Source organism: Rhinatrema bivittatum, chromosome 1, assembly GCF_901001135.1.
Source record: "Rhinatrema bivittatum chromosome 1, aRhiBiv1.1, whole genome shotgun sequence".
NCBI lineage: Eukaryota > Metazoa > Chordata > Amphibia > Gymnophiona > Rhinatrematidae > Rhinatrema > Rhinatrema bivittatum.
Window position 1 is genome coordinate 487,015,896 of NC_042615.1, and position 16,335 is coordinate 487,032,230.

Here is a 16,335-nt window from a genome sequence, read left to right on the forward strand (position 1 = left end):
ATTAGCGATTTTGTCCAAACTATTTAACATTTTTATTTATATAGATTGTATTTGTTTTTATAGGTCTTGATTAATGTTATATTATTTTCCGTTGGATGTGAATGTTATAATATGTACCCCGATATATCTTTTTTGAATACTGGTATAAAAAAAGCGAAATATACAAAAAATAAATAAATATTCTGCGAAATCTTTGAAATGCTGTCCCTCTGGGTCCCCAGTAAATTGAGTATTTGGCTGGTGTTGCAATATAAGTACTGCTGGCCAATTTTCAAAAGCAGGGTCCCAGCTCAGCCAAGGAATGGCTATGTACTGGAATTTTGCAGTGTTTCTCGGGTCGTGTTCATTGTCTCCCTGCAACTCTTTGCAGAAGAGACAGACTTCTCAGCCTGCAGGCTGGGGTTCCGGTGCCTATGTCTCAAGAAAATATGGGCCAATATTCCATTTATTTCCTGGTGCCAAAGAAGGACTCTTTTCATCCCATCCTGGATCTCAAAGGAATCAACCATCATTTGCGTGTGACTCATTTTTGCAAGTAAACCTTTCACTCAGTGATAATGATAGTAGAGTCCGGGGAGTTTCTGAAGTCTCTGGATCTGCCGAGTTGTATTTGCATATTCCCATCCGACTAGAGCATCAACTATTTCTGCGTTTACCCATTTTGGGACATTATCAGTTTCAAGTGCTACCTTTTGGTTTGGCCACCGTGCCCAAGGTCATGGTGGCGGTGGAGTTGAGAAGATGGAATCCTGGTATACCCGCACTTGGGATGACTGGCTGATCCGGGCCAAGGGTCTTGAAGAGAGCCGCTGGGTCCTGTGCAATGTGATCTCCTTGTTGCAGGAGCTGGGTTGGGACATGAATCTGACCAAGAACAATCTTCAGCCATCACAGTTGCCTAGAGTATCTGTTTAAGTTTGACATGAAACAGGGCAGGGGTATTCTTGCAGAGGTTCATATTCAGAAGCTGATGGTGCGGGTGCCATCTATGGACACACACACACTAGGCCCGACAGTGTGGTCCTACCTTCAGGTGTTTGTATTAATGGTGGCAACCCTGGTAGTGGTGCCGTGTGTGAGGGCGCATAATCGTTCTCTTCAGCGCATTCTGCTGTCCCTTTGGAGCTCTCTGTCTCAAGACTTTTCGATTCAGTTTTACCTGCCAGTGGAGGTCTGCTGTCAACTACAGTGGTGGTTAAAAGCAGCTCTAAGAAAGGGGGTTTCCCTAAAATCACCGGATTGGCTAGTATTCACGATAGATGCGCGCTTCCAGGGTTGGAGAGCTCACTGTCAGGAGCTGATAGTGCAAGGGTGCTGGAGTGCAGAAGAGTCTCTGGACCATCAGTCAGCTGGAAGCCCGTGCAATCTGGTTGGCATGGTTGCAGTTTGGTGACAGTTTGCAGGGTTGAATAGACCAGATAATGTTGGACAAGGCAAACTGGCTTACATCAATCGGCAGGGAGGAACCAAGAGCCAGAAAGTGTTGTAGGAAATAGCCCAATTTATGGAATGGGCGGAAGTGCATCTTCAGGAATTACAGCCACACACATTGCAGGAAAAGACAATGTAAGAGCAGAATTTCTCAGCAGACAGTCTGGATCCAGGAGAATGGGAATTATCAAATGAGGCATTTCAGCTAATAATGGGTTGCTGGGGGCCTTCCTTTCCTTGACCTGCTGGCGACTTCTCAATTCTTCAGTGGAAGGAGAGATCCAAAGTCCTTGAGCATCCTGTGGACATTTGCCGAGCTGCAACATAGTCCTCCTTACACACCTTTTCCAGGTATTATTGCCTGGATGTGCAGGCCAGGGAGGGCACAGCCTTTGCATGTGCGGTTTTGTCTGGACAGAGGGCAGCCTCCTGCCCTGTTTGGGAGTAGCTTTGGTACATACCACTAGTTTTGGATTCACCTGTCCATATGCTAAGAGGAGAAATTACTACTTACCTGATTTCCTTTTCTTTAATAAGGACAAGTGAATTCATCTTCCAGCCCTTGGCTGCCGGATGGTTGTGCTATTGTCGTCCTGTGTGGTCCAGGGAGTACTGATAAGTGTTACTACTCTTTGTCTGAGTTCAGTGTTTTCCTGTTGGCTGAATGCTGGAATGGTTATCTGTTAATCGTTTTGTTAGTTTGTCCACAGTTGGCTTTTGCAGAGAATACTGGGGGGGCTGATGTCATTGCAGGGGTATATATACTGTGATGTCCGCTCTGTTCCGTTTCCATCTGCTAGTAGAGGTGCATAAGCTACTGGTTTTGGATTCACCTGGCCTTATTAAAGAAAAGGAAATTATCAGGTAAGTAGTAATGTCTACTTTTTAGTTTCCAATCTTGGCGATATGTCCTATGGTTTTCTTTTATTTTCTGTGGCATAGCATGACATTTTCAGTATTTTATTTGTATACATTATTTTTATAAAGTTTGTGAATTTTTTTCTATAACTTGTTTTATTCAAATTTTCCAAACTTTTATATAAAACTAACGCAACTTTGAACATCCTCAAACAGTAACATATATTTGGTGATATTTTGTGTTCCTTGACTATGGGAAGCTGTTTCCTTCTGCATGGGACTGCTGTTGTGGTACTGTCTCTTCATACTCACCAGGAAGAGGGCAGAAGACGGAGCGATGTATTGTAGGAAGAGATATAGCTGTGTGTCTCATGTACCAGGAGGGGCAGGAAAACTTAGGTTGCCTGAGCCACTTCTGGTGGAAACGAACTATGGAATTGCTCTTCAGGTTTACTTTTAGGTTTCCAGGTTTCTGCTGTTGAAGGATTGTGGCTGTGGTTGTACTGCACAACTGGAGGATATGGAATTTTGCTGCGCAACAGGAAAATGGTTATGCTATGGCTGTATGGGAATATCCAAGAACAGATTACTCTATATTGCTATGTGCTTTGAGTTCTTGCCATAGGATAAGTATTCTGCTGTGGGTTGAATGTATGCTGGAAACCATTCTTCCCAGATTTTAGTTTTTCCCCCACAGATAAGAGTATGCTGCTCCTGGTTAAGATATATTTTGCCTCTACAGGGTTGTTGGAACAGAGGAGCGGATTCCCATCCCCCTTATGGATTATATTCTCAATGTGGTGAGTAATGACTGAAGTTGCTGCTAGGAGGTCTTAGCAAAACCATAGATCATGGGGTAGGCTGGTTGGAACCAGCAGGCTACAACTCCCAGAAGCGAGTTGGATTAATGCCTCAGGTTGGTGGCTGGGTAGTCTCCAGCAAGATGACAAGAACCTAGAAGGTCAGATATTTGGACAATAGCCTTATTAGTTTTGATAAATGTTTAGATTATTGTAGAACTTGAAGATAATGTACAAGTTGGGGGTGGGGGGATGGCAAGCTATTCCATTATGTATGAGATCTTGTATACTCATCTGCCAGGATCATAGAAAGCCAAAGAGAAGGAAGACAAACTGATTTGGGTAAGGAGCATTCCTTTTCATCCATACCAGACCAGACAATTGGGTTATGTTGTCATGCTAGCAGATGGGTGGGGGGGGGAGCTCAAATCTGACTTCACTCAACCTATAAAGGTCTGATGCTGTCTTCAACTATCCAGTATTGCTCTGTCTCCAGCAGATGGTGCAGATGTGTGGACTGGTGCTGCAGCTACGAGTAGGCTACTCCTGGGAAGGCTTTAGACCCAGCATAGGCTAAGTCCTGGGGTGTTCTAGGCAATGGTCCTGTTGGACTGATTCTCTCTCCCCTTGGGAATAGACTTAGTTGGGGGTTGGAGTTCTTGCACCGGTAGGTCAAGCACTAGGTAGTCCCCAGGGTCTTTGTACCCTTTGTGGGTTTGCTACCAGGTGCTACTAACAGGGCTTCTAGGGCAACAGTCTCTGGACTGATTTCCCTGGTGGAGCTGAAGCCTAAAATGAAGGTAGAAAAAGCAACACTGCATCTTCCCTGAATTACCTCCTGGTTTTCTATGATGCTTTGCTGAATTGGACTTTGTTGGAGATGATCAGCTTCCACTTTTTCTCCTCCCATTGGTTTCTCTGGGTGGGGGATGTGGGAATGGGAGGTGAGGCACTACAGGTATGTCCTGGTGGTTCAGCATGTCAGCTGGCACATTCAGCCTGGTTTATGAACAGGCAGGAGGATGCGATCTGTAGAAGGCCAGCACCCTGACATTGCAAAACTAGGTGGATTCCCCAATTGAATTCCTGGACCTTATGGTGAAGGCAGCACTATGATACACATGGAATAGGGCCTGAACAGCGTGCTAATTTTGAAAGGATTAGCAGGCATTTTGCTGCCAGTTTGAGCCACAAAAAAGATAAGTCAAGCATGCCATGTTCTTTACCTTTTTCTTCCTTCTGGTAGTCAAATGGAGAAATTCCATGCAGGGGAGGACTACAGATTTTACCCTCTGAGTCAGTCTGCACAGCTCCAGTTTGCTATTAAGTTATTGCAGCAGGTCACCTCCAAGCATGCTGGTGTTCCTCTATTATGCCTTATCTGTTAGTGGCGTGATCTAGGGAACAGCCTGTAAAACCAGCTCTCTTCCCGTTGATGCAAATTAAGTTTTCTATAGGAAATTTTAAGATCAAATTAAGCTTGGTGGCTGAAAATCACTGCAGCCTTAAAAAAAAAAAAAAAAAAAAAAAAAGTTCCAGGGTGGTTCTGTTTGAGCAGCATTTGGGTTTTCGAGTTCTTCCCAGACATTCATATTCCCCCAAGGAAGAATGTTAGCTTAGCCTTGGCAATATTAAGGATACTAGAGTGCTGCTTTGTCTGGGACAAGAGGAAGAGAGAGCTGTATTCCCTCAGAATGGGGAATAATATCTCAGGGAGGCTGTTTAGTAAATAGGGGCTAATAGCCCTTAATTCCAGGGCGTGACATCCTTCAGCTCTTGGGTGCAATGGGAGAAAATCTGTAGGGGGGATTCCAAATTCCTGGGTACTTGTAGACTTCCTCTGAGTGCTTCCTGCTGCATCTTATTGTTGGAGACTTGTCATTGTGGGACACCTGATTCCAGCTTTAAGGCGGCCAAAACAGGGATCTATATTCTCTTCTCAGGGTAGGGTGATGGATCATTGTGATTGGGGGGGAGGCACCACTCTCTTTTAAGACCACAGTTGGTGGAGGAAAGCAAAATGTTTGTCTCCCCCTCTCCCTCTACCCATAGTCTCTCCCCAGGTTGCTATGTATAATGGTTTTGGGACTCAAATCCTCCTGTGTGGTCCAGCATCCCTCTGCGGAGGCTGTAGTGACTTTCCTACAGGTAACAATGTGCAGAAGGAGGAGGTCTCAAACCTTCGTACCCAGGGACTAACAACTTTGTGTCTTGCATGGTGGAGGTAAGCCCCAGAGACAGTGGTATTAGTAGTTCATCAGTCACAGGTTTTGGGGCTCTGTCTCTTTCTTGAAATGAGATCAGGGGTGTAGTACTATTTATTTCAGTAAAGGCAGTGAATTCTCCTATTATCCCCATGGAGAATGACTGGCCTTTTCTTAAGTGGTTTCCCACATAGATACACAGAGGCATTCCCTCTTATCCCATCCAGGAATTACTACAAGATTTTCTCAGATGAATTATCCTGCATCGCTCACTGGCAGCTACGAGACTCTCCCCTAGTGCTAACCAGGACTCCAGATACCTGTCAGTCAAGGAGTAGTAAAGGCCTCCCTAGGCATGGAGGGAATCTTTTTGTCCTACTTTAGTCAGACATCTGACTATTCAGGGCTGAGGTAGAACAGGAAAGCTAAAGATAATGCAATCTGGAAATATTTTGACTGATTATCTTGAATAGCTCTTATCATGTCTCCAAAGAAGAAAGGTGACCCTATGGCTGTGGATGATATGGGATCAAAGCCTCATACTCTGTGTCAAAGTTCTCCCATTTCCATATCTGCCACGAGCACGGTCTGTTCTACAAGTCTTAGGCTGCAGGGCAGTGGATCTAAATATAGTAGGTACAGACCCAAGTGCATCTCACTCAATTTACTTCTCTCAGGGTGATATTCGGTAGCCCAAGGTCACAAGGCTATTTTCTCCTTCTCTAGAGAATTTATATGGAGCCTGAGCAGGTGGTTTTTCACAGTTGCCTCCTGCATGGGATGGATCTAGAGTCGTCTCCATAGATTTTTTTGTTACATAGGTGTGGGGAATCATGATCTGAGGCAGCTGAAGCAGGGACAGGAATCCTGGTGAACCACTGGACCAAAGCCAGCCATCTAGCATTCCAGAAATCCTAGCTTCTAGCTCAGAAGAAGGCAGCCCGGTATATCCGGAGATCCAAGATGGCTTCCAGGTAGAAGGGTGAGTGAGGAGTGAGCTCTCGATATTCATCATATTACCTAAAACAAAATATGCCCCATACGAAGAGATGGGAAAATCAGGATGGAGACCCCAACCACCCCGGTTCCTACCCTCTCCCAACCGGTAATTGAGGGCTTTTTCTCAACTTGGAGCGGTGGAACCCCGGGAAAAGTGTCCGCTGTCGGGGAGGAGCAAAGGCTGATGCTGCTAGACCTGCATAACTCTGAGTCCCGGGGCACCCGTGAAGCCTGCGCCGCCTCATCTTGCTCTGTCTCTGGATTCGGGAGAGGTTGTCCAAGAGAAATCGGGGTGGGGGGGACGGGGGACGGGACTGGGGAAGGAGGAGCGAGACCGAAGGCCAGCAGAGATAAGGGAGTGATTGGAGGCCCGCTGGAACGAGGAAGGAGTAGCAGCGGAGAAAAGATCTTAAGTTCAAATCTGACCTCTACATCGGAGGGGCATAATGGCATGACGGCGGTCCCAATTGTGAGGCAGGAACGCCATTTACAAGATGAAGCAAGCGTTATGGTCATCTCTAGTGAGGACGAAGCACCCAAAATAATGCTGGCAAATGTCTGGACAGTACTGATGGAATAGAAATCTTCAATTGAGTTTAAACACATTATTTGAAACACAGAATCGTATAGTTCAAATAGATCCTTTAATCTCAGTACATTCTGAGAAGTTGGAAGGCCTAGAAAATCAGGTCTCCCAGATGCAAAGAGTTCAAGCTGGGTTAATACAGGGTGAAATGTTGAACATGAGAGAGATTGAAAATATGGAAAACAAAACAAGATATAAGAACTTAAGGGTATTGAATTTTCCATGTTTTAAGCTTATTTCCCCTGTTGAGCATTTTAAAAAGTTTGTTGGAAAACTTAAATGATCTCCAGAAGCTATTCCACCTATAGCCAAGATCTTTTATGTGATATCTGGGAAGGAAAAGGATAATAATTTGCAAAATAGAGCTCATCAGTTCTTGGAACAAACAATGGCGGAACAGGTGGAATATCGTGGGACTCTCTGCATAAGATTTGTCCATGATGTTGATAGAGATAAAATATTAAGGTTGTTTCTTCGGAATAGAGAGAAACTCTATTTGGGACAAAAAAATCTGGATATTTCCAGACATAACCAGAGCTATACAACTACGCAGGAAAAATTTCCTCCAGATGAGCCAAGAGGTTAAAAATCTCAGGGCTCAGATAATATATTACCCCAGTAAATGTGTAGTTAAATACAATAATGAGAGATTTGTGTTTTTTGATCCGCTCGAGCTTCGTAAATTTCTAGATGCACATTCCCTTAAATAAATGCTACTTCATCCTGGTAATGGGTAAAGAAAATAATAAACATATATTACATTCTAATACTTCATATTTTTTATTTTAATGCTCCATTATATATCTGGATATCCTTATTTCCTTATAATGGGTGTATTACCTTAAGATGGAATGAACTGGTTTAATTATTTGTTTTTCCTTATTGAGTTTATATTTAGTTTAAGTACTTTAAATTAACCAACATATTTCATGTTTACTGATTGTAAATTTATGACCCATTCATTGACAAACTGATATTGCTGTCTATTTGTTTAAAATGCATAAAAAAAAAAGGCAGCCCAGCCAATGGTCTATGTAATGCCATTAGCTTTTGTGAGCAAACTGAGGAAATCCAGTAGCTCTCAGGTATCCTAGTAAAATTTGGTTTGGGACTGAGTTCCCCTACAGGACCTAGTAGCAGCTCACATAGCCAACACCACTATCGTATGGATGAATGTTTTCAGCTGATACTTTTGAGACCCTCAGATGTAAGGACCAAAAGAAGTGGCTTTTGCCCTACTAGAGTTTAGGTGTATGATGCTCCCATGATTTCAGATCAGCCCCATGAAGTTCCGAGACGAGAAAGTTCTTTGGCTGAAAAAATTAAGCAGGAACCAGGAGTTTGGATATCCTGTTAGAGCCATGACTGGCATCCAGTCTTTGGCGTGTACTTCCACTAGAAGCCTGGACATTCTTGGACTAAGTTCTGAAAGTGCAAGCAGGGGTGTGCTCCTTCACCCTCCCCCCTCCTCAGGTCAGAGGATTCTTCCCTAGAGGATACCTTCCATTCTCTTTTTCAGTTTTGGCTATTAAGAGAACCAGCCTACATAGCAAGGATACTTAAGGTCAGAGGTTACAACCTTCGGTGGTGCGAAAGAGGACAACATAACAGACTTGTGACGTCAATTTACAGAAGACAGTATTTCCCATTGAGAGGTCCATCCCTTTAATCTTATCAGAGTTTACAATGAAGGCTTGCTTGCTGCGAGATACTATCATGGAAGCCCCTTACCTACACTTTCAAATTAGATACGTTCTTCTGAAGATTCAAGAACACCTCTGCTGAGGGAAAGTCTCCTTGACTTGGAAGTGAGCTTCGTTTTGAAGGGATTTGGCATCCCTTTCTCTCAAGCTTCATAGGGTCATCTCTGAGTCATGTTGTTGAAAACTGTTTCCTTAGTAGCCTTTGGTAATTTTAAAGGAAAGGGTATCTCTGCCTAATATAATTGATTTTCCTAGCATGTAGCCAGATGGACTACATGCTATGTGTTCCTCTGCTAGCAGATGGGAGATAGGTTTCAAAGCTGACATCACTCTAGGTATACCCCTGCCATGACCTCAGCTCTTCAGTATCTCTGTCTCCTAGCAGATGTGGATGCTATTCCCACACTAGCACAGAGTTAGCGGGATTGCAGCACAAACAAAGACATTTTCCCCTTCACATTAATAGAAGATAGAGCTCCGCTTTCCTGCGGTGATACCTAAGGGTCCCTCCCCCAGTTGAGAATTCGTTAGAGGTGTTCCTTGGTCCGGTAGCCGGTTCCCGGCATGGACTTAACTGCCAAAGCAGCTGAAAGGCAGCGGGTGCAGAAGCAGAGCGTGGCAGTGAAGGCCAAATCCCTTGCCCCTGCAGCCGGAGACACTCTGTTCTCAGCTGGTAAGCGCTGAGACCAGGTAAATAGAGAACTCCTCCGTTCCAGAGACGAGGAAGGGCTTCGGTAAGTCTTTCCTCCAATCTCCTTGCTCTGCATGCTGTACCGACTTTGTTCCCGATCTCCATTTGGGTGAGGGAAGGGGATTACAAGCAGGTTGAGTGGCTCCCCGATGGGCTAGGTCCCATTTTCGGCTCGGTTGACTCGCCACGTGGTTTGGTGCAGCGCCATTTTCCCCCTTCAGCCGTTGGTACATGTGGTGTGGGCTGGCCTTCTGTGCGCCTAAGGTGCACGTAGGTTTCCGCATAGCTGTGTGCATAACTTTGTACATAATTTTGCGCATAACTACACACATGTGCGCCGAGGCGAGTTGGTGCACGCATGATATACAATAACCGGCTAAATGCACAAACCACACAGGCTATGGCTCCTGCAGCAAAGAAGCTCAGGTGACACTCTGCGCGGCCTGCCATATTAGAGCTGTACAGTCTGACCTGGAATCCTACCTGTGTCAGCACTGAGAGGAGGCCCAGGGAAGGCTGGATTCTCAAAAATTTTCCAAGCCCATCCCAGTCGGAGGACGGGTCAGCCTCGACCTTATCCGGTAGCTCCCCGGACCTGAGGAATTCCGGGATGGTGTCCTCCCCGGGCGAGAGCAGTTCAGGGGCCCCCATCCCGGTTCCCCTGGGACATATATGGATCCAGCGGCGTTCTCTTGGTTGGAATTTTTTCAGGGCCTTCAAGCCTATGTTCAGGCGCAGTCAGCCCCAGTCCCTGCCCGAGTTGAATACCAACGGGGGGCCTCTCTCTCCCGGCCCTGCGTGTGGGCCACGAGACATGCTGCGCCTCACTAAGAGTATCCCTGACAGGGACCCATATACCACGGATGATGGGGATTCACTGGAGGGATGGGATCATCCCTCCAGGCCTGGAACCATACCGGACCATGCTTAGTTTCTTCCACAGAGATGAATTACCGGCACTATTCTCCCAGACCCTGAAGACTCTGGGAGTTCCAGGCACAGACCCTATGATGGAACCAAAGAAAGAACCTCATCCCGGTGTGTCTTCTTAAAGCTTCTTGCTATTTCCCAATGCTGGAGGCCATCCAGGATTTGACTGACCTGGAATGGAACGCCCCGGAGGCAAGCTTTAAGGGAAGTCTGGCCTTGGAAGCCTTGTATCCTCTGGACCCAGCAGTCGAGGAACGCCTACACTTCCCCAAAGTGGACTCCATGACACCTAGATCTCTTTCCTGGGTGGTAATTCCTAAGATAGAACCTAATATTGTGTAACTATGGCAAGGGTTATTTTTCCCTATATGCATCACTTTGCACTTGTCCACATTTAAATTTCATCTGCCATTGGAAGCCCAATCTTCCAGTCTCGCAAGGTCCTCCTGCAGTTTATCACAGTTTGCTTGAGATTTAACTACTGTGCATAATTTTGTGTCATCCGCAAATTTGATCACCTTGTTGTACCCCTTTTCAGATATTTATAAATATATTTAAAAGCCCCGGTCCACGTACAGATCCCTGAGGTACTCCATGGTTTACTTTTTTCCACTGTGAAAAAAGACCATTTAATCCTACTCTGTTTCCTGTCTTTTAACCAGCTTGCAATCCACAAAAGGACATCGCCTCCTATCCCTTGACTTTAGTTTTCTTGGAAGCCTCTTCATGCGGGACTTTGTCGAACACTTTCTGAAATTCAAAATACACCACATCTACCAGTTCATCTTTGTCCATATGTTTAATTACCCTTTCAAAAAATGTAGATTTGTGAGACAAGACTTCCCTTGGAGTAAATCCATGTTGGCTGTGTCCCATCAAACCATATCTATCTAAAGGTTTTGTGATTTTATTCTTTAACAGTTTCCACGATTTTTCCTGGCACTGAAGTCAGGTTCCCAGTCTATAGTTTCCCAGATCATCCTTGGAGCCCTTTTTAAATGTCGTGGTTACACTGGCCATCTTCCAATCAAATTATTTTTTTAGTTCTTTCAGAACCCTGGGGTGTGTGCCATCTGGTCCAGGTGATTTACTACTCTTCAGTTTGTCAGTCTGGCCTACCACATCTTCCAGGTGCACTGTGATTTGGTTCAGTTCGTCTGAATCATCACTCTTGAAAATCATCTCCAGAATGGGTATCTCCCCAACATCCTCTTCAGTAAACACTGAAGCAAAGAAATTGTTTATTTCCTAGCGTGTAGCCAGATGGACTCAAGACCAGTGGGTTATGCTTTCCTGTCAGCAGATGGAGACTGAGTCAGATTTCAAAGCTCATGTCACCGTAGGTACACCCCTGCAGTGACCCTCAGACCTTGAGTATTTCTTTGTCTCCAGCAGATGATGGATGTACCTCTCCCCGTGGGGATTGCTGTACTTTTTGGAAGGAGAAATTATATATTTAAATTGGAGAAAAAAATTGAGCCATGCTCTCCTGCGGTAATACATAAAGGTCCCTCCCCCAGTTCTGAATTCCTTAGGCAGTTTCCGAGATTCCTCAGAGGTGTGGCTTGGTCCAGTAGCCGGTTCCTGGCGTGGACTTTGATTAAGCAGCTGAAAGGCAGCGGGTGCAGGAAACAGAGCGTGGTGGTGACGGCCAAAGCCCTCTCCCCCAACAGCCAGAGACCATCTCTACTCAGCCAGTAAGCGCTGAGCCCAGGTAAGTTTAAAAAAAAAAAAATTATCTCCCGATTCAGACACATTTGGAGGGGTTTCGGTAAGACTTCCTCTGGTCTCTTTGCTCGGCGCATCATATGGATGTCATCCTTGATCCCATTGGGGTGGGGTAAGTGGAAAAGGGCACCCCAGTGGGCTAGGCCCTGGTTTAGGCTTGGTTTGGACACCGTGTGGTAGGCTGCAGCGGCACCATCTTGTGCACATCTTTGAGTGTGCCGTATTGCCCTCCATGGAATGTCGGTACACACAGTGTGTCTGCTCTGTGCACGCGCTGTGTGCATAATGTCACACGCATACATATGCGCACAACCTACTAAGTGCAGAATACAGGTAAAGCTGGGTGCATGAGCTGTGTGCGCGCGAGCTGACAGAACAGTTACTGCCGCCAATGGCTCTGGCAGCCAAGAAACATAAGCATCTTTCTCTCTGTGCTGCTTGACACATGGTTTTACATTCTGACCTGGATTCCAACTTATGTCAGCACTGAGAAGGAAGCCTAGGGAGAGCTGGCCTCCCTGGACTTTGCTAAGCCCGGCTCCTCCCATTCAGAGGATGGGTCAGCCACAGCTTTAACTGGAAGTACCCCAGAACTGAGAACCCCCCCCGAGACTGGGTCATCCATGGGAGAAGGAAATACAGCAGCACCTACCCCAGTCCTTCCTGGGATAGGCATGGACCCAACCGCCTTTTGTTGGGTGGAATATTTCCAGGGCCTTCAAGTCTTCATACAGGCACAGTCTTCTACCTCACTTGCCCCTGTCTGGGCGGAACCTCAACTGGTAAGCCCTCCCTCTCCAAGTTTTATCAGCAGACCTTGAGGCATGCATCGCCTCACCAAGGGTATTCCTGGCAGGGCCCAGACAGCACAGATGAAGAGGAGGATACAGATTCCTTGGAAAATGGAGAAATTCCCCCTGGTTTAGAACCGTATTGGGCCATGTTACATTTTTTCCTTAGAGACGAATTGCCGACTCTGGTTTCCCAGACCCTGAAGATGCTGGGAGTTCCTGGTCCGGATTCTATGATGGAACCAAAGAAGAATCCCATTCTGATTTTCCTATGGAAAGCATCTTGCTGCTTTCAAATACTAGAAGCCATCCAGGAGTTGATTGACCTGGAATTGGATGCCCCAGAAGCAAGTTTTAAAGGGGGGACAAGCGTTAGAAGCTCTATAACCACTGGATCTGGCAGTGAGAGAGCATTTGCATTTCCCTAAAGTTGATGTGCTGGTCTGTGCCATCTCTAAGCGAACTACTATACCAGTGGAGGGAGGAGCAGCCTTAAAGGATGCACACAATTGACAGATGGAGTCATCCTTAAATAGGACTTTGACACATTAGCAATGACCTTACAGATTGCTTCTTATTGTGCCCTGGTAGCTCGTTCATGCCTATTCCTCTCTGAGATAGATGACTTGGGGGTGAATTCCAGAGCAGTTATTATTGAACCTGCTGCGGCCTTTTTAGCTGACGTGGGCTCAAATCTAGTCCGTACTTCAGCCAAAGGAGTGGCCTCAGTGGTGGTGACCAGAAGACAGCTATGGCTGCGGAATTGGTAAGCAGACGCAACTCCAAGGAAATCTTACAAAGATGCCCTTTAAAGGATCACTCCTTTTCGGCAGTGAATTGGAAAAGCTGGCCAGTGAATCTCCCCCCATGAAATTTTGCTGACCCACCCTCGGAACGAGGAGATAGGGGGTCAACTGTCCCTCTTCTACCAGAGGTGGGTTGGGATCACTTTGGACAAATGGGTACTGGAGGTCATATGAGAAGGATATGCACTGGAATTTCACAGCACTCCTCAGGACATATTCATTATGTCTCCTTGCCATTCCCAGCACAAGAAGCAGGCAGTGGAGACTACTCTTAAGGCTCCTCAGGATGAGGGCTGTAATCCCAGTACATGTGCCCCAGGAAAATATGGGGCATTACTCTATCTCCATCTATTTCATCGTATCCAAGAAGGAAGGTTCCTTTTGCCCCACTCTGGACCTCAAGAGCTTCAAAAGTGAATCATTTTCGCATGGAAATCCTACGCTCCGTGGAAATGGCCGTACAATTGGGAGGTTTCTTAACCTCCCTGGACCCTATCAAAGGCCTACCTACATATTCCAATCCGTCAAGAACACTGTTTCCTACGCTTTGCGGTTCTGGGTTGCCATTATCAGTTTCGGGCACTGCCTTTTGGCCTAGTCACTGCTCCCAGAACGTTTTCCAAGATTATGGTGGTTGTAGCGACAGCATTGAGAAAAGAGGGCATCCTGGTGCACCCGAAGTTGGACGACTGGTTGATCCGGGCAAAGACGTGGAAGAGAGTCTCCAGGTGACGAACAGGGTGACCTCTTGGCTTCAGGAACTCTGGGTTGTAAACCTGGAGAAAAGCAGTCTTAAGCCCTCCCAGTCCTTGGAATATCTAGGAATCCGGTTTGACACCAGGCAAAGCAAGGTCTTCCTTACAACCACGCGGATAAGGAAGTTGATGTCCCAAAAGCGTCAGTTGATGAGCATGATACGCCTGATGGTGTACTGCTATCTTCAAGTTATCTGTTTGATGGCGGCAATCCTGGAGGTAGTACTGTGGGCAAGGGCACATGTGCAATCACTTCAACACTCACGATTTGCTTCCACTTACCGATGGGAGTATGCTCTCTGCTCCAGTGGTGGCTGCAGGAAGCTCAGCTGAGCAAGGGTGTATCCCTGTCTTCTCCAAACTAGCTGGTCCTCACAACAGATGTGAGCCTCCGGTTCTGGGGAGCTCACTGTCAGGAACTAACGACCCAACTATGTTGCATCGAGGAAGAGGCCCTCTGGAACATCAACCGCCTGGAAGCCCAGGCAGTCAGATTGGCGTGTCTACAATTTAGCTACAGACTCCAGGGGCAAGCGTTCTGTGTAATGTCGGACAACGCAATGACAGTAGCCTATATCAACCACCAGGTTGGAACCAAGAGCCAGCAAGTGTCACAGGAGAATAGATCATCTTATGGAATGAGCAGAAATACATCTACAGATGATTTCAGCGTCCCATATCGCAGGAAAAGACAACATCAGAGCAGACGTTCTAAGCAGGGAGAGTCTGCATCCAGGAGGGTAGGCATTGTCTGCCAAAGCCTTTTAGCTGATAGTAGATCACTGGGATCTCCTGTCCATTGACCTGCTGGCTGCATCTCATAATGCGAAGGTTCTCTGATTCTTCAGTCGCAGAAGAGATCAGTGGTTCCTGGGGATCAACACTCTTGTTCAGACCTGGCCAGAAGAAGTTGCTGTACACCTTCCCTTTGTGGCCCCTGCTAGGCAGGGTCATTCGCAGAATTGAGCACCACAGGAGATTAGTCCTACTAGTAGCTGCAGATTGGGCTAGGCGTCCATGGTTTGCGGACATGCGGAGACTTCTGGTGGAGACCCCCCTGTGCCTCCTACTGCAGAGGGACCTGCTTTAACAGGACTGGTCCTTCACAAGGATCTGACTTGATTCTGTCTTATGGTCTGGCCCTTGAGAGGGCTCGCCTTATAAAGTGAGGATATTCGGCATCTGTGATTGCCACCTTACTCCACGCACGGATGTTCTGTACATCCCTAGCATATGTGCAGGTTTGGAGAGTATTTGAGGCCTGGTGTGAGGAACGTGGTGTTCCTCCCCCTCCCCCCCCCCTTGGGAGGTCAAAACCCCACTTATTCTGGAATTTTTGCAGGACAGCTTGAATCAAAGTTTGACCCTTAACTCCTTGAAGGTCCAGGTAGCGGCGATCTCCTGTTTCAGGGTCGAGGTGAACGGAATCCACCTGTCAGCTCATCCGGACGTGGCCAATTTTCTGAAAGGGGTGAAGCACCTCCGGCTACCTCTACAGTGGAATCTTAATCTAACATTAGAATTTTTGGCAGCGCCCTCCTTTGAGCCGCTGCGTAGTCTTTCCTTGCATTTATTAGCCTTGAAAACAGTGTTCCTGATGGCTGTATGCTCAGCATGTAGTTCATGTTGGGAACCATTCCTCCGGATGACTCCAGGAGCGTTACAGCTTCATCCCATTCCATTTTTCTTGCCCAAGTAGTCTTGGAGTTTCATTTGAATCAGTCTATTTCGTCACCATCCCTAGATTAGCCCAAGGACATGGAAGAATACTGCCGCCTCCATCATTTGAATGTCAGTAGACTTTTGGTGCAGTATCTGGAAGTTTCAGAACCGGTCCGAAAGATGGGACCGCCTGTTTGTCCTTCACGGTGGAAGGAAGCAGGGCAAACCAGCTTTCCAGGCTACCATAGCTTGCTGGATTAAGGAGGTGGTCACAGGAGCCTCTGTGGAGGCAGGAAAGCCATTACCCCTTCAGGTTAAAGCGCATTCCACTGGGGTTTTAGGTAGTCTCGTGGGTAGAAGCTAGACTGCTGTCTCCTGTCGACATCTGCTG

General features: G+C 46.5%; 1 protein-coding gene across 9 annotated transcripts in view; it reads left to right on the forward strand.

Moving 5' to 3' along the window:
• HUWE1 (HECT, UBA and WWE domain containing E3 ubiquitin protein ligase 1) overlaps nt 1-16,335 on the forward strand; it is a 907,188-nt gene that overhangs the window by 324,569 nt on the left and 566,284 nt on the right. For all 9 annotated transcript variants that reach the window (XM_029607938.1, XM_029607967.1, XM_029607972.1 and 6 more), the window contains one exon: nt 3,032-3,089. In XM_029607938.1, coding sequence (XP_029463798.1) covers nt 3,032-3,089 — 58 coding nt within the window. The remainder of the gene's footprint in view (nt 1-3,031; nt 3,090-16,335) is intronic.